Raw genomic sequence first — 25789 nt, 5'->3', positions numbered from 1 at the left:
ATTTCTTTTTCTTATTGTACACATCTCCATTCTAAGCTTTTACCACCCTCCAGCTAATGTGATTTTTTTAAAGGAGGTGAAACTGGTAGGAAAACCCTCACACATATGTGAATCAGACCTGGCTTTGGCTCAATTTGGAGCCACAGTGGACCTAAGAATGGAGGCCTAGGGCAATATTTTCTTTCATTGGTTAGGAAGAGTTGATAGAGAGAGGCTTTCTGCTGCCAGAACTCTCATTAACGAAGCTCTGCTCCATCCTCAGCCACCGAACCAACTCAAGATCTGTAATAACTGAGGCTGAGGGGAGACAGAAGTCAGTCCCTGCTGACTGACTGTTTCCTGGGGTGGGTGTGGAGGTTGGGAGGGTGGATATGGGCAACATCATGTGGCTGGGAGGGAATCAGAAAAGGAGATTCAAGCCCTGCATGAAACACTATTAACTTCCTCACTGAAGCAATGGGGCAGGGGAGGGGTTCGCTATTTGGCTTCTCTTGATGTGTGGAATACGTTAGCACATGGTTTTTGGTGTCCTTGAACCTGGCACTCACGGAGATTGCTCACCTTTGAGAAATGATTGATATTTCTTTTACTTTAACAAATGAGAAACGTCCATGACAGAAAGGAACCCCTGTTACAAGCCAGGTTTTCTCATTAGCAGTGAAACGTGGATAATTATTCACTGGGAACATACACAGTGGGAATTCATGCGAGAGTCCTTATTTTGACTATTGCTGTTGGCAAACCTCAGAGACCACTGTGTACAGACACAGACATGCACATAAACATGGACAGAAAGCACGGGGCTTGCACTGCATGTACCGAAGAGGGTACGCTTCTGAGGACAACGTACATTTTTAAGGAGGAGAAGCTATGTATCCAGTGAAAAGCATTGGAAGACATATTAGTGATAGAAAAGGCAACTTGTTCATTTACTTAATTATAATTTGTTTGGGTCTCTGCTTTTATTTTATTGTGGAAAGTAGGCTTTCCTAGAACATTTCCTCTGGAGCCACTGTCCACATGTGAAGGAAAATACAATAACCTATTTAGTAGTTGGACACTGCCTCAGTAAGGAAGTAATACTTAGGACTGTCACAGTTAGGCTATACATTTAGCAACCTCCAATTACACCCGAACAGCAGTCAACAGGCGAGAGTATATCCTTGTCTCGCATGGCAGTCCAAAGGAAATGGGTCCAGCCATGGTCTGGCAATCTACCACCACCGAGGTACCCAGGCAAAAAAATGTTAAACTCCTGTTGCTCTGACATCCTGGAATATTGCCCTTACCCACCTAGGCCGGGATGGTTTGCTCCATATACACATTCACAATAGCAGGCTGGAGGAAGGGGCGAGAAGTGCAAGTTCTTTTCTTTTAAAGACATGTCCCGGGAGGCATACACATCACTTTCCCTCATTTCACTGAATGTAATCATAAGGCCCACACCTTATTGCAAGGGTGTATGGGAAATGTCTCTGTTCCAGGCAGCTAGGCACCTAACTAAAATTCAGGGGCTCTTTTACTGTGTGAAGGAGAGGAACGATATGAGGGGATGACGAGCAGTTTCTGCCATACAGGACAACCAGACTAAAGTTGTCAGAATCAAGGGTGACAGATGTACAAGTGAAAGTGATCTCCGACTTCAACGGAGCTGAATGAAGGCCAGCAGGAATTTTTAAGTTTGGCAGGTTATAAAATATTTGGGGAAACATCTGCAAATAGCAGGCTAGAACAACAATTTTTTTGTTGTTGTTTTTAAAACTTTATTTTTAAAAAGGCATAGAGCTGAATAAGCGGAATATGTGAAAAGCAATTCTTTGGACACTGAGTCATTCCTGCCAATAAATGACTAGACAATGCAAACAAGTTTCTTCCTTTTCATTGTGAATAACTTCACATATGTGTGAAGTAGACAGAATAGCATACCCCCATATAGTAATCACCCAGCTTCAGTAATCAGTATTCTGCATTTCTATTTTATTAGTACTTCCACCTACTCTCCACCCCCTCCCTACTAATTATCGTTTTAGGTAAAATTTGTAGACATTAAAATGTACAACTCTTAACCATAGACTTTTGACAGATGCACCTGTGTAACTATATCCTTGTCTAACATATGTTTGATCACTCGATTTTTTTTTCAAGTCTTTTTTCTCTCTTTTACTGGATAATTTCTATTACTAAATCTTCAGTTTCAAAAATCTTTTTTCTATAGAATTTCATCTTCTAGCAAGTCTATCCAGTGGTTTTTTATTTCATAAAATGTTTTATTTCTAGAAGTTTATTTGATTCTTTTTATAACTTCCATGTTTTCCTTTAAATACCATGTTTTCAATAGCTTGTTTTCATACCCTTATCTACTAATTCCATCATCCCTGTCAATTCTTTTTGTTTGTTTGTTTTTTGTTAATCCTCACCTAAGGGTATTGATTGGTTGCCTCCCACACACACCTCTACCGGGCCAGGGATGGAGCCTACAACCAAACTATGTGCCCTTGACCAGAATTGAGCCCTTGATTGGAATCGAACCTGCTACCCTTCAGTCCGTGGGCCGACACTCTAACCACTGAGCAAAACTGGGTTGGGCCATCCCTGTCAATTCTTGATTTGTTTCCATTGACTTGTTTTTGTCTTGGTTGTGGGTCACAGTTTCCTGCTGCTTGACTTAAGTAATTTTTTACTGAATGCTGATGGTGTGAATTTTATATCATGAAGTGTCTGGATTTCATCTTTTTTAAAGATTGTTGAATTTTCTTGTTAAGCAGTTAAGCTATTCTAAGTTTAATCAATCTTTTAAGGCTTGTTTAAAGCTTGATTAGGGCAAGTCTAGAGTAACCTTTACTCTAGGGCCCTCGGGAGTCCCTGCTGAATGCTCCAAATGATCAGTAAGGATGTGCCACTCTGGCTGTTGAGAACATGAAAATCTTCCAGCCCTTTTAGAGCTTTGGGAAATATTAAAATACAGGTCCCTGATTGGTCTTTTCTCAGTCTTACCAAGTTTGTCTTATGCATGTACATCTTCAATTAGGCAAAGACTGAAGAAGAATTTATGCAGATTTCTGGAGCTCTCTTTCTATGTAGCACCCATATCTCCAGAATTCTTCTTAACTACTTCAAGTTGCCTCAGCCTCTTTGAACTCAGTTCTGTCTCATCAATTTATCCAGACTGCTATGTTCTGCGTGAGATAGATAGTCTTCTGCTTTGGGGTTGAATTGTGTCCTCTAAAAAAATGTTAACATCCCTAACCCTCCATACCTTGTATGTCATCCAATTTGAAAATAGGGTCTTTGCAGATGATCAAGTTAAGATGAAGTCATAAGGGTGGGCCTTAATATGATTGGTGATCTTACAAAAAGGGGAAATGTGAACATAGAGACAGACACTCACTTAAGGGAAAACTCCACATGGGCATGAAAGCAGAGATCAAAGTGATGCATCTATAAGCCAAGAAGCACCAAATATTTCCATCAAACCACAGAAGATAGGAAAGAGGGATAGAACAGATTACCTTTACAGCCCTCAGAAGAGAGTAACTCTGTCAACACCTTGATCTCAGACTTCTAGTCTCTAGAACTGAGACAATAAATTACTGTTTAAGCTGCCCAGTCTGTGGTACTTTGTTATTAACAACCTTAGGAAGCTAATATACCCTCCATGCTTTGCAGTCTAGAATGTGACTCCAGGCAGGAAGCCAGGGAATTCATAGGGTTCACCTAATGTTTCTCTTATTTCAGACATCACAGTCCTCTACTGTCTGTGCCTAATGTCTAAAAACAGTCATGTCATACATTTTTGTCCAGTTTTCTAGTTATTTAAGGCAGGAGAAGAGACACAGTCCTTATTCCTCCATCATGACTTGCAAGTTTTTTCCTTTAATCTCAACAGTTTGACTATAATGTTCCTAGGTGGTTTGTCAACCTGCTTGGAACTTTAGTTTTCCAAAAATTTGAGAGGTTTGGTAGTTTTATTTCTTCCCAATATTTTTCTGTCTCATTTTCTTCTTTTCCTTTTGGACTTTAATTGTACATATATTATACATTTTAATATTTTCTTACAGATCCATAAGACTCCATTTATTTTTCTTCAGTCTTTTCCCTCTGTTCTTCACATTGGGTAATTTCTGCTTAACTATCTTCAAGTTCACTGGCACTTTCTTCTGCCATCTCTAATATTATAGTAAGCTCTTCTAATGAATTTTTCATTTCATTTTTGTACATTGTAGCTCTAGAATTTGTCTATATAGTTTCAACTTCACTACTGAGATATTCCATCTGTTAATTTATTATGAGTATATTTTCCTACATACTTATAATTGCTGCTTTAAAGTCACTGTCCACTCATAACATTTGCATCATCTCAGGATTGGTTTCTACTGACAGCTGTTTCTGTTCAGCATAGGTTACATTTTGTCTTGTCCAGTGGGTTTTTATTATATTCTGGATACTATATATGATATATTGTAGAGACTCTGGATTCTGTTGTTCTCCTCTGAAGAGTGTTTCTGTTCCAACAGGTAGTTAACTTAACTAGACTAAAATTCCAACCTCTTTGTTTTCCCTTCAATGGGCACAGACTAAACTTTGTACTCTATTAATTCAGCTTAGTTGCTGATCTTTTTCTAAGTCCCCTGGGGTCTGCCCATTAAGAATTTGTCCAATATTTGTGCATATTTTGAACTTTATCACCCCTGTGACTCTTCCAGGATTTCCCCCTTAACTTACCAGCTATTATAAAAGCCCCAAGACTCTATCCCAGGGGTGGGCAAACTTTTTGACTCGAGGGCCACAATGGGTTCTTAAACTGGACTGGAGGGCCGGAACAAAAGCATGGATGGAGTGTTTGTGTGAACTAATATAAATTCAAAGTAAAGGAGATGAGGGGAGAGCAAGAGAACCCTCCGCTCTTTCGGCTCCGCGGGCCCAATAGAACAGCCGAACAGGCCGGATCTGGCCCGCAGGCCGTAGTTTGCCCACGGCTGCTCTATTCTCTGACATCTCAAATCAGTAAAGCTGTAAGTTTCCCAGCTCCTGGAGCCATGTGGAGATTAAGCATTTTTCTCAGGCAGAAAACCACAAGCTAGAAAATCACACCTGTTGTACCTGGGTTTTTCTAAGCTCTCCCTCCTGTTTCTGCTATTGGTTTTTGTCACACCTCAGTACTTTCAAAGAGTTTTTGTTTCATGTCTTTTTTTCATTTGTTTATATTGTATGATTGTTACCTGCAGGAAGATAAGTCCAACTATGTTATTCACCATTCCTGGACACTAGAATCCTCAAATTGTTTTGAGAATTTTCTGACCAAGATCTACTCTGTTCCTGTTTTGCAACATTTGAAGCATTCTCATTCACCCTCGTTTTTAATTCATCTTCTTAATAACCCAGTTGTTGGCCCACTTCTAAAGATTCAAGACCCAGAGATAAATTCTCTCTTAAATTAAATAAATGGGTGTGCAGAGCATAAAACGGGGTATTTTGATTATACAAACACTTTTATTTCCAATTCCACTAACTTGGAATTACTGACCAAACATGAGTTTTAGTGAATTTTATCATTTATATTATCTGAAGGGGGATTGTTCAGTTAGTTATTTTCATAAACTAATGAAACCACTCATTCATTTCACAAGTTATTAATTTCTTATTTACTATCAACTTGTTTCTTAGTCAATTTCCTTTATGTATTTCCATATTACATAGTCTCAATTTTCCTCCCATTTCTCAGATCACTTCTTCTAAGTCTCCTCTACTACCTCCTGTTCCTTCTTTAATCACCGAATGCCAGAATTCGCCCATTGATTTGTCCTGAGGCCTCATCTCTCCTCACTGAAGATTTCTTCTACACACATACATGAGACTGGGTCCCAAAATCTGTGTCTTCAGCTCTTACCTCTGACTTATACTTTTATCTGTACCACCTCAATGGATTTTCCATCCTGAATTTCCATAACAACCTTTAAAATCAATATTCTTTAAACTTAACCATCTTTCCTGACTTACCTAATTCTATTAGTAGTCTCTCTAGTGTTCCACTATCTTTAGCTTCTCTTTATCTCCACCACTCTCCTCCTCACATCCTGTCAGAGCAATCTTTACAAATATGTCTCACTTCTTGCCACATCTGAACTGAAATCCTAGAATCTCCTTTCTCTCAGCCCAGTGCATCTTGCAAATAATCACCTTACTGATCCATCTAAAGCCCATTTAGATTACATCATGCCCCTTCTTCAGTTGCTCCCAAAAGACCAGATTTTGGCCTTCAACATCCTTCCCATTGCAACTCCCACCATGCCAGCTTCATCTGTTCCCCATGATTTAGTCAACTGGTATTTTCTCCCAGCCACAACACCTGTTTTCTCATTTTTGCATCTTTGCTCACACTCACACCACTTCTAGACTGCCCTCCCGTTCCTACTCTATATCCCTGGTCTCTGCTTATCTTAATCCTTAATAACCTCCATATATAATATCTCTTCCATGAGTCCTTCATTTACATAGTTCAGTTTCACTATATATTGATCTAAGTATAGAACGAATATGGATCTATTTGCCCTTGGTTACATGGGTGGGGGAGAAGATGAGTTTGAGATGATATTGAGGAATCTTGGAATCTAAAAACACCTTCAAGATAATCTAATTTAGTGGTTACTAATGGAGGAATCTCTCTTTTTTTTAAGGCAAGACCTATTTTTTTAATTGATTTTAGAGAGAGGAAGGGAGAGAGGGATAGAAACATCAATGATGAGAGAGACTTATCAATCAGCTGCCTCCTGCACACCACCTACTGGGGATCGAGCCCGAAACCTGGGCATATGCCCTGACCAGGAATCAAACCGTGACCTCCTGGTTCCTAGGTTGTCTCTCCACCACTGAACCACACAGGCCAGAACAAGTGCATGCAAGGAAGCAGGAATGAAGCAAAAGGAACAAGAGAGGGAAAGTTTCTTTGTTTGGGGATTTTAACTAGGAGCTTAACCAATGAGTCCTTCAGAATATTGCATGCTTGCAGTTGCTCCACCCCTCTAGTCAATTCATGGTTCCCAGGCTAGACTGACAGGCATCTTCCCTACTTCACCCCGACTTCACTACTCATGTGCCCATCTTCCCCTTTGTTGGACCCCTGGCCCCAGTTATTTGCAGGGAATGGACCTGTGGTCCCCTGGGGAGTGTAAAATTACAGCTTCCTGGTAAAGATGCCCAGATAACTATGCTTACAATGTCTGGCCTCCCCTTTGCTTTCTTCCTATTATTAATATTAATAAACTAGTTACAATGGTAACACATGGATCAAGGAGAACTGGAAGGATTATTTTCTCCCTAAGTGCATCAGTTAACTATTGCCATGAAGAAGGAGAAGGAGAAGCATTTTTTAAAAAGAAGAAAAAGCTGCATTTTAAAAAAAAGAAAAAAGAAAAACAAGATTCAGTGGCCTAAAATAACAATCATTTATTCTTACTGTTCTTATTTAGCTCAGCTTATCTAAACTGGGTTTGCAGGGTGACTTGGCTGTCCTCCATGTTTCCCTCATCTTCCTCTTGGGATCGTCAGGCCAGTCCAGGCATGTTCTTCTGCTGGCAATGGCAACAGCACAAGAGCACAAGCAAGAACTCGCAAGGTCTCTTGAGGTCTAGGGTTTGGAGCTGGTACACCAGCACATCTGCCTCATTTCTTTTACTGTGGTCAAATGCACACAAAATAAAGTTTACTGTTTTAACCATATTTAAGTGTACTGTTGAGTAGCATTAATGACATTCATTTAATGTGCAGCCATCATGCTTTGCATCTCCACAACTTTTCCATCATCCCAAACTGAAACTCTGTACCCATTAAATAATAATTCCCCATTTTCCCTTCCCCCAGTCCCTGGCAATCACTATTCTATGAACAAGACTACACTATGTATCTCCTATAAGTGGAATTATACAATATCTATCCTTTTGTGTCTGGCTTCTTTCACTTAATGTTTTCAGGGTTCATCCATGTCATCAAATGTATCTGAATTTTGTTTATCCATCCATTGATGGACATTTGTGTTATTGTCATCCATTGGCTATTATGAATAATGCTGCTATAAACATCGGTGTAAAAATACCTGTTCAGGTCCCTACTTTCAGTTCTTTTGGGTACATATCCAAAAGTGGAACTGCTGAATCATATGTGTAATTTTTTTAGGAACTGTCATATTGTTTTCCACAGCAACTGCACCTTTTTTTTTTTTTTTTAATATGTTTGGGTTGTTTTTTTTTTTATTGATTTCAGAGAGGAAGGGAGAAAGAGAGAGATAGAAACATCCATGATGAGAGCGAATCATAGATCGGCTGCCTCCTGCATGCCCCCTACTGGGGATCGAGCCCACAACCCAGGCATGTGCCCTTGACCGGAATCTAACCTGGGATCCTTCAGTCTGCAGACCGACGCTCTATCCACTGAGCCAAACCAGCTAGGGCAACAACTGCACCTTTTTACATTCCGAACCAGCAATGTACAAGAGTTCTAATTTCTCTGCATCTTTAACACTACTTTTTATTTTCTGTTGTTGGATTTTTTTTTTATAATAACCATCCTAATGTCTGTAATAATTAGTGATGTTGAGCAGGTATCTTTTCATGTGCTTATTGGCCATTTGTATATCTTCAGAGAAATGACTATTCAATAATTTGCCTGTTTTTTAATGTGGTTGTTTGTGAGTGTTATTTTTGTAGGAATTACTTATATATTCTGGATAATAATCTTATCAGATCTATGATTTACAAACATTTTCTCCCATTTTGTGAGTTGCCTTCTCAATCTGTTGATAGTGTCCTTTGCACAAAAGTTTTCAGTGCTGATGCTCTCCAGTTTATCTAATTTTTCTTTTGCTATCTGTGCTTTTAGCATCATTTCCAAGAAATCTTCACCAAAGCTGTTATCATGAAGCTTTTCCCCTATGTTTTCTCCTAAAATTTTTATACTTTTAACTCTTAGGTTTGGGTTTTTGACCCATTTTGAGTTAATTTTTATATATGGTGTAAGGTAAGTATTCAACATTTTTTGCATGTGGATGTCCAGTTTTCCTAGCACCATTTGTTGGAAAGACTGTCCTTTCCCTATTGAGTGCTCTCGGCCCCCATTTTGAAAGTCATTTGACCATATATGCAAGAGTTTCTTCCTGGGTTTTCTATCTATCCCATTGGTCTATATGTCTGTCTTTATGCCAGTACCATACTCTTTCCGTTACTGTGGCTTTATAAGTTTTAAAATCAGTAAGTGTGAGACCTTCAACTTTGTTCTTCTGGTTAAAAATTGTTTTAACTATTTGGGATCTCTAAAGATTCCATCTGAATTATAAGATAGATTTTTCTATTTTTGCATAAGAACATCATCAGGATTTTCATCGCCATTGAATTGAATCCGTAGTTCACTTTGAGGACTATTGACATTGTAACAATATTAAATCGTCCAATCCATGAACATGAGATATCTTCCCATTTATTCATGTTTTGTAATTTTCAATGTACAAGTCTTTCACCTCCTTAGTTAAGTTTATTCTTAAGTATTCTTTTTTATGCTACTGTAAGTAAAATTGTTTTCTTAATTTCCTTTTCAGATTGTTTATTGTTAGTGTAACACCTAACTCACTTTATTGGTCAAAGTTGTCACATGGCCAAGGTCAGGAAGGAGGTGGGAAAGTATAGCGCACCCATCATAGGAGATCACTGCACAGTTACGTGGCAGAGTCGGTCAATACAGAGAAGAGTAAAGAATTGGCTCCTGTAACACTATATCCTTTATTGAGCTTCCTATGCAGATTTTAGCATTACTTTTCCAGGGCCCTTCTTCAGAGTAGTCTGTCCCAACCCCTTCAACCTACACAATTATAATGAAAATGTAAAAGCAAAAAGAAAGGGCAAGGTGCTGGAAGGAGTGAGCAGACAAAGGATGTAGGTAACAAGGTGCCTAGGCAATGCTGGTGCCCAGCTGAACAAGTACACACGGCAAGGGATCAGAAGGCCTGTTCCTTGATCTCGGGAAGGTCTCTCAACATCCCTGAGCCCTGGTTTCCTCCTCTGAAGTGGGCTAGATGATCTCTAAGGGCCTTTCCTCTGTTAAGTCTACCTCCCATACCAATTCTAACAGTGCTGCCTCGGAATAGAAAACAAGCCAACACTAAAAAATCCCTTCTCTTTACAGACCCATAGGCACACACATCCATGCAGATGGCCATCCATGTGTGTCATAGATCTCATCATTTTTTATGCTTTATATTTCAGTTTTATTAGTGTGGGTTTTTTTATACTATGTCATTGGCTATTTCCTTGCAAGAGGAAAGATAGTCTTAACTATCTTAACTGTCCCTGGAATAGTAGTTACCAATAGATTTTTTTAACTGAAGTGATGGAAATCCTCTAATATTTTAATTTTCAATGACTTATGTGTTTTAAACTTCCAAGTAAATTTTCAGTGGAAGCCAAGTTGCTGGGAGCACAACAGCAAATTTAGCAAGAACTCTGAAATGAGAGGAAATGAGTTTTCTCTCACAACCGCAATCAGTTTATTTTTCTAATTCTGTGCTACAAAGCCTATAGTAGATACGGCATCTCAGTTTAATATTTTGGAATTTTAATGTATCAAAATATGTTCAATGACTGTGTAAATAAGTGTGATGTTGTACATGTTCCGTGCAGGCTTGGTAAGAATTGTCTGAAAGCCAAGGTTCTTGACTTACAGAGAAATGAGATTAGTATCTAAAATTGTTTTCCTAGTCTCTGTTGAAAATTTTGGCTTGAAAAAAATCACATAAAGAGTAAAATGGAGGCAGATACTAGACTTTTACCAATTAAAGTTTGATTCTTAACTATTACGATATAGTATGTACCTTTTCGAACTCACTGCATTTGAAGAAATGATTTCTTTCATCATAAAATTGGTGTACGAACTAATTAACTCCAAAAAATTTTCAATGAGTGAATATTAATTGCTTCATCTTTTTAAGTCAGTAAAGGGACATAGGTAGAAACAGGCACTTCATGTCCTTCAAAAATTTTTACTTAATTGAATGAATAATAGTCACCTTTCCAGAACCCAGAGTACAGAAACATCTCTTGTTCACTTGGGAAGGGCAAGCAGAAGAAAAATGCCATGGGAGGACCATATTGTACCCAGGGCCCCTAGAACCACATACGCACTGAAACAACTCATCAGGAATGTGCCCTTTTTGGCTTTACCAGTAGCTTACCTCTCCTCTCCTCTCTTTCTAGGCTGCCCCATCCAAGGTCACCCCACCCCCAATATCACCTGGTTCCATGGTGGCCAGTCAGTTGCCACTGTCACAGGATTGACACATCACATCTTGGCAGCTGGACAGATTCTCCAGGTTGCCAATCTAAACGGCGAGTCTCAGGGGGAATTCAGCTGCCTCGCCCAGAACGAGGCAGGCGTGCTCGTGCAGAAGGCCTCTCTTGTCATCCAAGGTAAGAACCCTTGGGACTTTGGGTGCTGGGCTTATTTCTTGAACAAGTGAGTCCCCTGGGAATCTAGTTCTGTAGTGGACAACATGACTTCTGGTCTCCAACGGTCCCTAGAATGTGAAAACTGACGCTGAACCATGTTTCCATCCCATGAGGCCCTTCAGCAGAGCCACCAGCAGCAGAACCTGGAAGAGTCAGTGCTGCTTTCATAGGTGGGACCAAGGAAACACCATCTTGTAGCAAAGTCAAATGCATTTCCTTTATGCTGGGTGAATTTGTAAAGAAAACACACAGTTGAGTGTAAAGTAGCCTGTTAAGAAAAATGCAAATTTGGTCTGTTGGTTTGGTTCCAAAATAAGACAGAATTTGAATCACTTGGTTATTGCCTCCCGCCCTGGAGAGTCAGGGCCGGTGCCAGTACCTGCCCATCACCTTGGAGCCTTCAGCTGTGTCACACACTGAGTGCTCTCCAGGTTCCTCTCCCATGACCCAGTCAAAGACCACTGAGAAGCCTGTGTGGCTGGTGCATTCAGCTTTCAGGAACACTGGCGGGTCAGAAAGCCCTTGGACAGGGCCTGCCTGGTATTTGCTGCACCAAGAAAGTAGGGATAAGCCCAATACAGCTAGAGAGGAGCCATAACTGGCCTTGTTAGAGAAACTGAAGGAGGCTCTTGAGTTTTCCATGGGCCAGTTGTACCTGTGGTCAGTGTGTGACACTTTCAGGGAAAGCAAAATTCCACTGTGTGTTCTGAATGGAGGATGCTGTGGGAAGGGACAGACTTGTATGTCAATATAGCCCATAAAAAGGGAGACCTCTGAGCACATCCTCCCCCTTTTTCCCTTAAACATCCTCCCCCACCATTTGGCTTTCCGGACAAGAAAGGGAGGATTCCATTTTCTTGCCAGCCAGCCAGCCATTCTCAGGTGAAAACTGGAGCCTGTCTGCAAGATTTGTAACATGCAACTTCACAAATAGGCACTCACCGTTTACCAGCCCACAGTTATTTTAACAGCTTCCCTCCTAGTGAGTCCCAGACCCCCACACAGAAAATGCAAAGAAATTGCCTTTCTCGCTGACTATGTCAGTGACTCACGGAATCGAGGGCTCTCTGGATAGGCCGGTTTTTTGTAGCATCTACAATGTGAAACTTGAATCTGCACTTTTAAATATGATTGTGAAGTATCTGATATTTTTATCTCTCTTGTTGAAATATATGGTCACTTTCTGGTGAGCCAGTTGGAAAAAAAGAGTGCTTTAAGAAGTATGTTTCAAAAGAATAAGAGCTACAGCCGCTGATTAATACTCTCTCTGTGCCAGGCCCTGGGCGAGGCTCTGCACCTTCAGTATATCCAGGCCTCATAATAACTTGATCTGTTGTGCTCATTTTCTGGGTGAGCCAACTGTGGGCTCTGGAGACCACATAACTTGCCTGGATAAACTGAGGGGCAAGGCTCCTTCATAACCACCATACCCTCCTCCCCCGGCGCCCTGTTCAGAAGAAATACAGAGCATGAGCAGTAATGGCATCTGCTTTTCACCTTCTGTGACAGATTACTGGTGGTCTGTGGACAGACTGGCAACCTGCTCGGCCTCCTGTGGTAACAGGGGCATTCAGCAGCCCCGCCTGAGATGTCTCCTGAACAGCACAGAGGTCAACCCCGCTCACTGCGCAGGGAAGGTCCGCCCTGCCGTGCATCCCGTCCCCTGCAACCGGAGAGACTGCCCTTCCCGGTGAGTGTGGCAGAGGCTGGCTTAGGCCTCCCCGCCCCCCAGTAAGGACCCCGACTTTTAGCCAAGTTGGTGGCCAGCCCTTCCTTGACTAGCACTATGCAGGGGGAGACGTCAGTGCAGAGGAGGGCGTGTCCTCCAAGGAGCTGCTCTTTCCTGCAAGCACAGCCTTGTCCGGACTCTGCACTATGCAGAAACTACCCCCCCACACACACACCTCTCAGGGCTTTCCCGGCATCCCCGTGCCTGAAAGGCTCTGTTCAGGGAGCAGGCACATCCCAGGCGCTGGCAAGAGATAGCTCACATCCTGCAGTGAGAAACGGGCTCTGTTTGTAGAAGAAATGTGTTTGCAGCTGAAGTGCTCAGGGATGGGGATTACTGCCTAGACCTCTATCCTACTCTGGCTTCCCCTTCCTTCGGACTTTAAATACCTATGCTAATCAGCACTTCAGCTTAGCTGAAGAATCTGACCCCCTTCTTTTCCACAAAGGGTGGCATCCTGCTAACATTGAACTACGTCTTCATTTCCTTAGTTGCCTCAGTGTTGGATATACTAGTACATTCTCTGCATCTGGGTCCCTCCCAGAGCCCAGACTGACACCCAGTCTCTGCTTCTCACAGCTTCCTTGAGCTTTGAGAAGCTGTGAGTCCCACTGAGCATGCCCGCCGCAGTCCTCAGTCAGTAGCTGAAGGGATAATGGATGGGCTTAGAGTTGGCACCAGCATGGTGCCCTGAGCCTGGGGGGACTTGGCTGGTCCCTGAAATGCCCCTCCACTGCCTATCTGTAGGACTTTCGTACACCACTTAGGCAACTGCCTCGTGTTTTGCCAGCTGAGTCATGAGGAGCAGCTGAAACCAGGAGAGACTCAATGAAATATGAAACACACTCATTAATATCAGCAGCTTGACTTGCTGACGGGAAGGTTTCCACGGGAATGATTAATGTCCTTTTATACCCTTCCTGAACTGTAACGTAGCCCGTACCTCTCCTCTCTCAAAACGCCTCACCCCGGCTCCTGAAAAATTGCTGAAATGTATATTTGGAAATAAAAGTTGATTGAAATGCAGGCCTGACATTCACCAGGGATATGAGAGCCTGGAAGACTGCCCTTGCCAAGCCGTGTGAAATGAAGAAGCGGTCTCGGACATGCCAGGGGCTTTCTGGTTTGCTGGGGTGATGGTCAGAGTCAATCAGCCTCATTTACTTCTGCAGATGAAATAATGGCCGCATCTGCTTGGGTTTCAGGACCCCAGGAGCTTTCACACGCCTCACGCCTGCTTCCTAAGTGGCTCTGCTTCTGTGGGCTGGAATTCTGCACGCAGTCCTCTCTCTCCAGGGCAAACGGAGCGGGAAGTTCCACCAAACTAAATAAATCGCAGATCCAGACGCTGGAGGAATTGGCCTCCTGTCCCTGCTCCTGGCCTCTCCTGAGAGCCAGACATGGCACCCCTGCACTAGGAAGTGGCCACAGGTTCACCTCTGAGTGGCTGTCCCGCCTCAGGCAATTCAGCAGCCTTCCTTGCAGATGCAAAAAAAAGGGGGGGAGTGCACCATGGTCATCTCTTTTGAATAGCTGTGGGCAGTCTTGTTTTGGCCCAAGTAGGACCATTTCATTTAGGTAAACTTTTTCTCAGGCAATAAAACCAAAGAATGCTCCCTCCCACCCCCCAATTTGAGTGAAATGGTTGGAAAGCACCATCTTTTCTCACTATTTTCCCCAACATATCCCCCCCTTCCTTCCTCCTCGAGAATTATCCCAGACTGTAAACATGCAAAGAGAGCCCCTGTGTGTTTGTATATGGACCAAGGACCTCAGAGTTTGCCAGCTGACATCTGGGCTCTTTGAAAAAAGCCATGTTTCAGTGTTAGCCAGTCTCACTTCCAAGGATCCAAACTATAGTTGGAACCAAGTATTCCGAGAACAACTCCTTTCAGCTAAGAGGTGCAAGACCTACGGACCATGACTCACAGAGGGGGACGTAGCTCCAGAGAGCTGGAAGGAGCTTGCGTGTCCTGAGGGATTGAACAAAATCAGAGACATGGGTTAAGGCGAGGTAGAAAATACAGTGGGTACTAGCAGAAAAAAATGTGGGCTTCGGTGAGACCCAGGGTGCTCCTGGGTCAGGAGGTGACAGGTTTGGATCGGACTTCCCTAAGAATTGTCTCTGCTCTGCCGCACACTGGGTGCCTTTAGGAAACACAAGAACCGCAGAGCCGTGTAACTAGCTCAAGACTTCCTGCAGGCTCATGGCTTGGGGCCAATGCCAAGCTGAAGCAACTGATCTTCAAAAAATGCTTTCAGGATGTACCTTTTGAGTCAATTTCCAAAGGGTATTTGTTTCCTGTGATTGCTGTGACAAATGACCACAAACATGGTAGCTTACAACAACAGGAATTTATTCTCTGTTTTGAAGCCCAGAAGTCCAAAATCAAGGTGTCAGCAGGGTTGTGCCCCCGCCAAAGCCCTAGGGGAGAATCTGTTCCTTGGCCCTTGCAGCTGCTGATGCCTCTGAGCATCCCTTGGCTTGTGACCACATCACTCCCTCTTCTGCCTCTGTGATCACACTGTCTCTTCTTCTGTGTGGAATCTCCCTCTGTCTTTCTCTTGTAAGGATACGTGTGATGACGTGTAAGGCCTAACCAGATAATGTAGGATAATCTCAAAATCCCTAATTATATCAGCAAAGATCCTCTGTCCAAATAAAGTAACATTCACAGGTTCCAGGGGTTTGCCATAGGTTTCTTTTGGGCGGCCATTTTCAGTCTATCGCTCCAAGTATATACAGTAAGAAGGGCCATGGTTCCCAAATGAGCAGCTGTGTGGTGAGAGCCTGGGGATGTGTGGGGCTCTTTTCCTGAGAGCACACAGCCTCGTTCCTTTCCCTGAGACTGACACCTCCTCCTCTCCACAGGTGGATGGTGACCTCCTGGTCCGCCTGTACCCGGAGCTGTGGGGGAGGCATCCAGACCCGCCGGGTGACCTGCCAGAAGCTGAAAGCCTCTGGGATATCCACTCCCGTGTCCAATGACATGTGCACACAGCTTGCCAAGAGGCCGGTGGACACCCAGGCCTGTAACCAACAGCTCTGTGTGGAGTGGGCCTTCTCCAGCTGGGGCCAGGTGAGAGGAATTTATTTGACAGGTAATCTAAAGGTGCTGACCCTGCAACAGTAGGCGGTGCCTCGTGTGTGATCCTGGAATATGTTTCATGTGCACTGAGAAAAATGTGTAATCTGCAGTTTAGGGATGAAATGCTCTATAAATGGTTATTAAGTCAAACTGGTCTAATGCGGCACTTACAGCAGTTATTTTCATATTAATTTTCTGTCTGATCTGTCCATTGAAGTAGTGGAGTAGTAAAGTCCCCAACTATTATTGTATTACTGTTAATTTCTGCCTTTATGTCCATTAATATTTGCTTTATATTCTTGGGTGCCCTTATGTGGGGTGCAGAGATATTTACGACTGTTACATCCTCTTCTTGGATTAACCCCTTTAAAATTACATAATGTCTTTCTTTGTTTCTTTTTACATTCTTTGTTTTAAATACTATTTTGTCTGACATGAGTATTGCTACCCCAGCTTTCTTTTCGTTTCTGTCTTTTCCCATGTGTGTCCTTCTATCTAAAATGAATCTCTTATAGGCAGCATGTGTATTTGGTCATTTTTTTAATCCATTCTGTCACCCTGTCTTTTGATTAAATCATCTACTCCATTTACATATAATTATTGATAGGTGTGTGCTTATCGCCATTTTGTTGTTGTTCTCTGTGCCTTTATTCTGCTCTTGATTTCTTTGATTTGTTGGTTTCTTTAGGGTTTGATTGGATTTCTTTCTCTCCGTTTTTTGTGTGTTTTTTATGGTTTTGGTTTATGGTTACATTAGGTTCATATATATTCATCTATAGCTACAGCAGTCTATTTTAAGCTGGTAGGCATTGAAGTTCAATTGCATTCTAAAAGCACTACGTTTTTACACCCCTTCCATTCTTTATTTTTGACATCATGTTTAAATCTTTTTGTTTTGTGTATCCCCTGATTATGTATTGTATTTATAGTTAATTTTGCTACTATTAAGTGGTTGATTTACTGTAGTTATTATATATTTGCCTTTACCAGTAAGATTTTTTTCTTTCCTGTATTTTCTTATTTCTGATTATGGCCTTTTCTTTCTGCATACAGAAGATCCTTTAGCATTTCTTATGAGGCTGGTTTAGTGGTCGTGAACTCCTTCAATTTTTGCATAAGCAAATTCTAGGTGGTAGAATACTATACTTTCAGCACTTTGAGTATTTCCTGCTGCTCCCTTCTTGCCTGTAAAATTGTTCCTGTGAAATCAGCTGATAGCCTTATGAGTTTTCCCTTGTGATTTGTTTCATTCTTGCTTCCTTTAAGACGGTGTCTTTATCTTTACTTTTGCCATTTTAATTACAATATGTCTTATTATGGGTCTCTTTCAGTTCATTTTGTTTGGCACTCTCTGTGCTTCTTGGACCTGGATGTCTGTTCACCTCCCCAAATTTTTTTGATTTTTAGTGAGAAAGGGAGAGAGTGAAACATTGATGTAAGAGAAAAACATCAATTGGTTACCTCCTGTAGGCACCCCTCCCAAGGATTGAACGTGCAACCTGAGCATGTGCCCTGACTGGGAATCAAACCCGCAACCTTTTGGTGTATGGGATGACACTCCATCAACTGAGCCACCTGGCCAGGGCTCTTTGAATTCTTTACCAGGCAAATTACTTCGTTTCACGAGGGAGTTTCTCTGGAGTTTTTTTCTAGTTCCCTCATTTGGGGCATGTTCTTCTGTATTTGTTTCTATGGGTTGGATGGAATAGCTCTCTCCCCCACACTTGAAAAAATGGTCTCTGTGTAGATGTGTGTCAAATAGTTTTGTTGGGCCATTGTAGTCAGGGCAGGTGCATGTGGTGCCTACTGTGTTGCCTGGCCTGAAGGGAGTGGGTTCTAGGCAGCCTGGTGTGTGTGTGCTTCCTTGTCCCTCTAATCTGGGTGGGCTGCCTAGTGCTGGTGTGCCCTGTGGTCTTAATGATCTGTTGTCAGAGCAGGGTTCTGGACAGGGTTGCTCTGTGTGCTCATCGCTCAATGCCCTCCTAAGCTTCACTCATTCTCTGAGTGGGCAGCCTGTGTGTGCACACACAGCTGCACTCTGCTATCTGCACTCTCTCTCCCAGCAGCCCTGGGTACCATGTGGGTACCATGGCATTTTACTAGCTCCACACTCTCTCCAGGAGGGCAGCACCACATGGCACATAGTAGCACCCCACTATCTCTGCACAGGGTAGCCCTGCTAGTGGGGACTGCAGCATTTTTCTAGCTCTGCACTCTGTCTGGAAGGGGGAGGACAGACAAGTTATTTGTGTGCATGTACAGCATCACCCTGCCGTACCTGCTGGATCAATCTCTTGAGTGGAGGTGCCTCTTGTATGCATGCTACGGAGCCCTCCTGTTTCTGCTGGATCTAGCTTCAGGAGTGGCCGTGGACACACTGTAGCACCCTACATGTCTGCCAGAGAACCTGGCTAGAGCTCCCACCCATCATCCACGCGCAGGGGAAAAAAGCAATGGTGCTCAGCCATTCCTCTGGTCCTGAGTTTTTCCCTCAGCTCCACAGAACTCTCACAGTTCTCCAAACTTCTCTACATAGTCTCTCTCTCTTGCTTATTGTGCAAAAGCTGTTCAGTTGGCTCAGGGTTGTCTCTTAGGAGGAAGTGCTATAGGTACAGGTATGCATTCAATGTGTTCTTAGGAGGGAGCAAGCTCAGTGTGCACTTAAGCCTCCATCTTCAACCTGGTAGAATGTTGTAGCATGTGTGTACTGTGTTCACAACCGATTTGGAGACCTACGGAGCATCAAAGAGCCGTCTTCCAGGACTGATAATCAGCTGTGTAGTAACAACTACTGCGATTTGTTGGGGGCTGGGGCTACTTGGTAGCCTGATCATTCTGATTGATCAGGCATAGTTTCTGAGTGGTTGTTGTCTGAATCATGCCAGTAAGCTTGGCCAACCCAAAATAACCACAAAGCTCTTAATTCTTTGTGTTATTGTCTGAACTAATGTGACTGGATGCTTTTGACCAGTTAGCAACTCAAAACTCGTTGGAACTGGCTATCCACACATTGCTGCTTTCATATCCCTCCATCCCCCACTCCCAACCCACACACCAGGCGTGTTCTTTGGAGAACAATCACTTGGAATTTCCTATCTAGTTAATATACTGTGCCATCTCTAATGAAGATCAGATGTTATTTGGGGAAATGTGGCCACAGAATTTACTTGTAACACATAAGTCATTTGTGTCCCAGGTGAGTCAGGGGACAATGTTCATGCTAGCCAGTCAACACATTCGACCAGACGCTCCTTTTTGGCACCTCTACCAACCCCCACTTACTTCCAGTGACCTAATGTATGTGCTTCATAATCAAAGAGGCATGAGCTCCCCCTTGCTCCTACGCCTGGGGGATATCATCTTTCTCTTACCTGCAAGAGTCCACTCACTTCTGATAGCTCTCATTCAGCCCAAGGCAGCTCTGCTTTTAGACTCTCCACTTATTGGCAGCTTGTGAAATGACAATTGGGAACAGATCTGGCTACACATGGGAGAAATTTCTGTATTATATCACTGAGGTCAATCAAGGGGACATACAGTGCACATTGATCATTCTCAGTAATTATTTTTCCTAAAAGGGAGAGAAATAGGTCTTTCCCATCAAATACTCTCACCCCCTTCTTATTTCTTCTAAAACCCTCTAGGCAAATAATGTCTCAGGCTTTAATGTAAATCACCTGTGAATACTGTTAAACTTGCTAATTCTGATATAGCAGATCTGAAGTAAAGCTTTGGATGCTGATTTTTTTTATTAAGTTACAATTTATATATAACATATTAATCTCAGGTGTACAACAATAATGATTTCATTTTTGTATACATTGTGAAATGATCACCATAATAAGTCTAGTTAACATCTGTCACCATACATAGTTATAAAAAAATATTTCTTCCTAGAACTTTTAAGATCTAAGCATAGACTACAATACAGTATTATTATTAACTATAGTCACAAAGCTGTACATGACATCTCCATGACTTTATTTTCTTACTGAAAGTTTATAACTTTTGATCCCTTTCACTGATATTGCCCACCCCCACCTCTGGAAAGCACCAACCTGTTTTTCAAGGTTTTCTGAGATTCCACATATAAGTGACATCATACAATATTTGTCTTTTCTTTGTCTGGCTTATTTCACTTAGCATAATTCCCTCAAGGTCCATACGTGTTGTTGCAAATGGCAAAATGTCTTTTTCTTTTATGGCTGAGTAATATTCCTCTGTGTGTGTCTCATTTTCTTTATCAGTTAATCCACTGATGGATACTTAGCTTGTTTCCATATCTTGGCTATTGTAAAGCTGCAATGAACATGGGGTGGCATATATCTTTTTGAGTTAGTTTTTTCAGATAAATACCCAGAAGCGAAACTGCTGGATCATATAGTTCTATTTTTAATTTTTTTTAGAAACCTTCAAAATGCTCTCTGTAGTGGTGGCACCAATTTACATGCCCACCAGTATAGTGCACGAGGGTTCTCTTTTTCCACATCCTCACCAACACTAATCTTGTCATTTTGATAATAGACATTCCAACAGGTGTGAGGTGATAGTTCAGTGTGGTTTTGATTTGCATTTCCCTGATTATTGGTGATGTTGAGCACCATTTCATGTACCTGTTGGGCATCTATAAGTTCTTTTAAAGAAATATCTATTCATATCCTCTATCCCTTTTTAAATTGATTTTCTTTGGGTTCTTTGCTATTGAGTTGTATGAGTTATATATATATATATCATTTGCAAATTATTTTTCCCTACTGATTAGGTTGTATTTTTTAATGGTTTCCTTTGCTGTGCAGAAGCTTTTTAGCTTTATGTAATCTCGCTTGTTTATTTCCTTCTGTTGCCTTTACTTTGGTGTCAGATGCAAAATATTATTGCCAAGATTGATCTTTAGGAGATAAGATTTCAGGCCTTACGTTAAAGTCTTTTACCCATTTTGAGTTAATTTGTGTTAGTGGTCCAGCTCCATTCCTTTGCATGTGGCTGTCCAGTTTTCCCAGCACCATTTATTGAAGAGACTGTCATTTCCCCATGTATGTTCTTGGTTCCTTTGTTGTAATTAATCTTAGTTGTGTGGGTTTACTTCTGGACTCTCACTCTCTATTTTGTGTCTGCTTTTATGCCCGCACCATACTTTGTTGACTACTATAGGTTTGTTGTAATATATTTTGAAATCAAAGAGTGTGATTGCTCTAGCTTTTTTTTTTTTCCAAGATTGCTTTGTTAATTGGGTCTTTTGTAGTTCCATAAAAATTTAGGACTGTTTGTTCTATTTCTTTGAAAAATGACATTGAAATTTTGATAGGGATTGCATTAAATCTATAAATTGCTTTGTTAATAACATTTTAACAATATTCTTCAAATACATGAGCATGTAATATCTTTCCATTTATTTCGTTAATGTCTTATAGTTTTCAGTGTACACATTTTTCACCCCTTTAAGTTTATGCCTGGGTATTTTATCCTTTTTGATGCAATTATAAGTGGTGAAAAGGATAAGAGTGGGCATCCTCGTCTGATTACTGGTCTTACAGAAAAAGCTTTCAAATCTTGAGTATGATGTTAGCTGTGGGCTTGTCATATATGGCCTTTATTATATTGAATTTTGTCATACTTTTTCTGCATCTATTTTATCCTTCATTTTGTTAATGTGATTATCACATTGATAGATATATGGATGTTAAACCATCCTTGCATCCCTGGAATAATTCCCACTTGGTATGATGTATGATCCTTTCAATGTATTGTTGAAGATATTTGCCTGTGAATTGTATTTTCTTGTGGTGTCTTTTGCTGGTTTTGGTATCAGGGTGATGCTGGTCTGGTAAAATGAGTTTGGAAGGATTGGTATTAATTCTTTTAAAATATTTGGTGGTCGAATTCCCCAGTGAAACCATCTGGTCCAATACTTTTGTTTGTTGCGAGGCTTTGAATTACTGATTCATTCAATCTCCTTAATAGTAATCAGTCTATTCCGATTTTCTACTCATGATTCAATCTTGGTAGGTTGTATGTTTCTAGGAATTTATCCATTTCTTCTAGGTTGTCTCATTTGTTGGCATATAAGTGTACATAGTAGTTTCTTGTGATTGTATTTCTTTGGTATCAGTTGTAACATATCTTTTTTCATGAGTCTAGCTAAAGGTTTGTCAATTTTGTTTCTCTTTTCAAAGAACTAGCTCTTAGTTTTTTTTCTATTGTCTTTTTAGCCTCTGTTTCATACATTTCTGCTCTAATCTTTATTTCCTTCCTTATACTAACTTTGAGCTTCATTTGTTCTTTTTATATAGTTCATTAGGATATAAAGCTAGGTTGCTTGATAATTTTTCTTATTTTTTAATATATATTTTTATTGATTTCAGAGAGGGAGAGAGATAAAAACATCAATGATGAGATGTTTGGCTGCCTTCTGCAACCAGGCATATCTCCTGACTGGGAACGAACCATGACCTCCTGGTTCACAGGTTGACATGCAACCACTGAGCCACACCGGCTGGCTCGGGTTGTTTTTTTTTGTTGTTGTTTTTTTTTAACAATAATCCCTACTTTATTCAGATGTCCTTAGTTTTTTACCTTTATTATTGAGAATATTACAGATCCCCATTGCCCACTTCCACCCCAGGACTTCACCACCCTATTGTCTGTGTCTATGGGCAATGTATATGCATATAAATTCTTTGGTTAATCTCTTCCACCCACCTCCCTACCCCCTTGAGATTCGTCAGTCTGCTCCATGTTTCTGGTGTTCCATGCTTCTGGTTCTATTTTTTTCAACAGTTTCCACATATAAGGGAAGTCATGTGATATTTATCTTTCTCTGAATGGCTTATTTTGCTTTGTATAATACTCTCCAAAGATCCTTCCTTTTTATAGCTGCACAGTAAGTATTTCATTGTGTAAATGTACGACAGCTTTTTTATGCACTCATTTACTGATGGGCACTTGGCTGTTTCTAGATCTTAGCTATTGTAAATAGTTCCCCATATATTCTTTGATTTGTATTTTGGGATTCATAGAAGTGGGATCACTGGCTCAAATGGCAGTTCCATTTTTAATTTTTTGAGGAAACTCCACACTGTTTTCCATAGTGGTTATACCAATCTGCATTCTCACCAGCAGTGTACTAGGGTTCCTTTTTCTCCACATCCTCACCAGAACTGTTGTTTGTTGATTTATTGTCATTCTGGTGAGGTAGTATCTCATTGTCATTTTAATTTGCATCTCTCTGATGATTAGTGACGTTGAGCATTTTTTCAAACGTCTCTTGGCCATCTGTTTGTCCTCTACCCATTTTTTCCTATGACCTTTCCTCTTAAAATTTCTTTTACTATATCCCATAAGTTTTATTATATATTTTCCATTGGTTGTTCAATAGCATGTCATTTAATCTCCACATATTTGTGAATTTTTCAGTTTTCTTCTTGTAATTCATTTCTAGTTTCATACCATTGTGGTCAGAAAAGATGATTGATATGATTTCAGTCTTTTTAAATTTAGTAAGACGTTTTGTGGCCTCATATATGATTTATCCTGAAGAATGTTCCATGTGAACTTGAGAAGTGTAGACTGTTTTGTATATATTTTGGTAAGTCCATCTGGTCTGATGTATCATTTAAGGCCAATCTATTCTAATTAATTTTCTGTCTCATCTACTCATTGATGTAAGTAGAGTATTAAATTTCCCTAGCGTTATTATAATGCTCTCCTTTTCTCCCTTTGGGTCTGTTAATATTTGTGATATTTATAAATGTTATATCGACCCCTTTATCATTATGTAATGTCCTTCTTAATCTCTTAGTACAGTCCATGTTTTAATGCCTATTTTATCTGATAAAGGTGTAGAAACTCTTACTTTCTCTTGGTGCTATTTATATAGAATACCTTTTCCCATCCTTTCAGTGTCTGTCCTTACATCTGAAGTGAGTTTCCTATAGGTACCATAACCATCCCACCACTCTGTGTCTTTTGAGTGGAGAATTCGCCATTTTATTCATTGTATTCTGGTTGTTTTGTAGTTCTCTCCTTTCTTCCCTTGCTCTATTCTTGTGGTCTGATGACTTTATTTAGTGGTATACTTAAGATTCCTTTCTCTTTATAGTTTGTGTAACTATTATAGGTATTTGATTTGTGGTTACCATGAGACTTACATATAATAACACATTTAGAACAGTCTATTTTGAAGTTGATAAGTTAGAATTTAGAATGCAATCAACATTTTTACTCTTCCCACGTATTTTTAACATCTTTTTATCTTATGAATCCTTTAATTATTGTAGTTATATTTACTACTTTTAACCTTCATACTAGCATTATGACTGATTAATCCACTACCTTTTCTATTTATTTACCTTTATCTGTGACATTTATACTTCCATATGTTTTCTTACTACTAATTAGCACCCTTTCCTTTCACCTTAAAAAAGTCTCTTTAAGATTTCTTATAAGGCTGATTTAATAATGATAAACTCCTTTAAATTTTGCTTGTGTGGAAAACATTCTTCTTTGATCCTGAATGCTAAGGGTCTTGGGGTGGGGCAACATTATCCCTTAGACATAAGTTGCTTTTAAAATTTTGTCTGTGTCTTTAACTTTTGACAATTAATTAAAATGTAAATTAGTATGGTTTCACCTTCCTTGGAATTCCCTGGGCTCCTTAGATCTAGATGTCTGTTTCTTTCCCCAGGTTAGGAAAGTTTTCAACCCCTTTCTCTCTTCTCCTTCTGTGATTGTTGGTCTGCTTGATATTGTCTCATAAGTCTCCTCAAGTATCTTCACTTGTTTTCATTCTTCTATTTGCTGCTCTGATTGGGTGAGTTCTACTGCCCCCCAAACCCTGCTAGGGTATTTTTCAGTACAAGTTCTATGACTTCTATTTAGTACTTTCTTATATTTTCTCTTTGTTGACATTCTCACTGTGTTCATCTGCTGAATTTCCAAGAGCTCTCAGGTGATGCCAATGCTACTGGTCCAAGGATCGTATTTTAAATAGTAGCAAGGCTTGAGGCATTATAGGGAACTGCTTGATCTCACAATCCTATTGGTAATTTTCTATTGGTGGTATTGTTGGGATGTGCTACAAACTATAGATGCCCCTCAATCTTCTGCATTCTATTCCTGTGAGAATAAAAACAGTAATAGTTTCTGATGAGAAAGTCCTTTTGGAATAATGTCATGTAAATATCTGCTCCTTCATTTGCCTACCTCTTTGAAGTCTCTGAAAACCATGTTTATTTTAGTCTAAGTAGAACTAAAACTACTTTCTCAGCTCAAGCAATCTGTCCTCATGTAGTAATTCAACTTTCTTCTTTTAACCCAACATACATTTATAAGGCAACTATCTTGGGTGGGGAAAAGGAATGAAGGCAAAAGCAGCCCTGGAATGTTTGCAGGAGAATTCAGTGAGAGTTGGAAATGTGGCTGAAAAACAGGTGCAAGATCATGAAGAATCTGGTATGCTGTACTGTCCAAGGAGTTTGGATTTTTTT

At 40.7% G+C, this 25789-nt stretch overlaps 1 protein-coding gene across 2 annotated transcripts in view; it reads left to right on the top strand.

Moving 5' to 3' along the window:
* Nucleotides 1-25789, top strand: part of ADAMTSL1 (ADAMTS like 1) — a 409739-nt gene that overhangs the window by 372467 nt on the left and 11483 nt on the right. For both annotated transcript variants that reach the window (XM_080667642.1, XM_080667641.1), the window contains 3 exons: nucleotides 11235-11447; nucleotides 12996-13176; nucleotides 16088-16295. In XM_080667642.1, the coding sequence (XP_080523768.1) occupies nucleotides 11235-11447; nucleotides 12996-13176; nucleotides 16088-16295 (602 nt within the window). The remainder of the gene's footprint in view (nucleotides 1-11234; nucleotides 11448-12995; nucleotides 13177-16087; nucleotides 16296-25789) is intronic.

This window comes from Plecotus auritus, assembly GCF_963455305.1.
Source record: "Plecotus auritus genome assembly, chromosome: 5".
Lineage (NCBI taxonomy): Eukaryota > Metazoa > Chordata > Mammalia > Chiroptera > Vespertilionidae > Plecotus > Plecotus auritus.
Note: the sequence above shows the minus strand (reverse complement) of the source record. Positions and strands in the feature narration are given on the sequence as shown.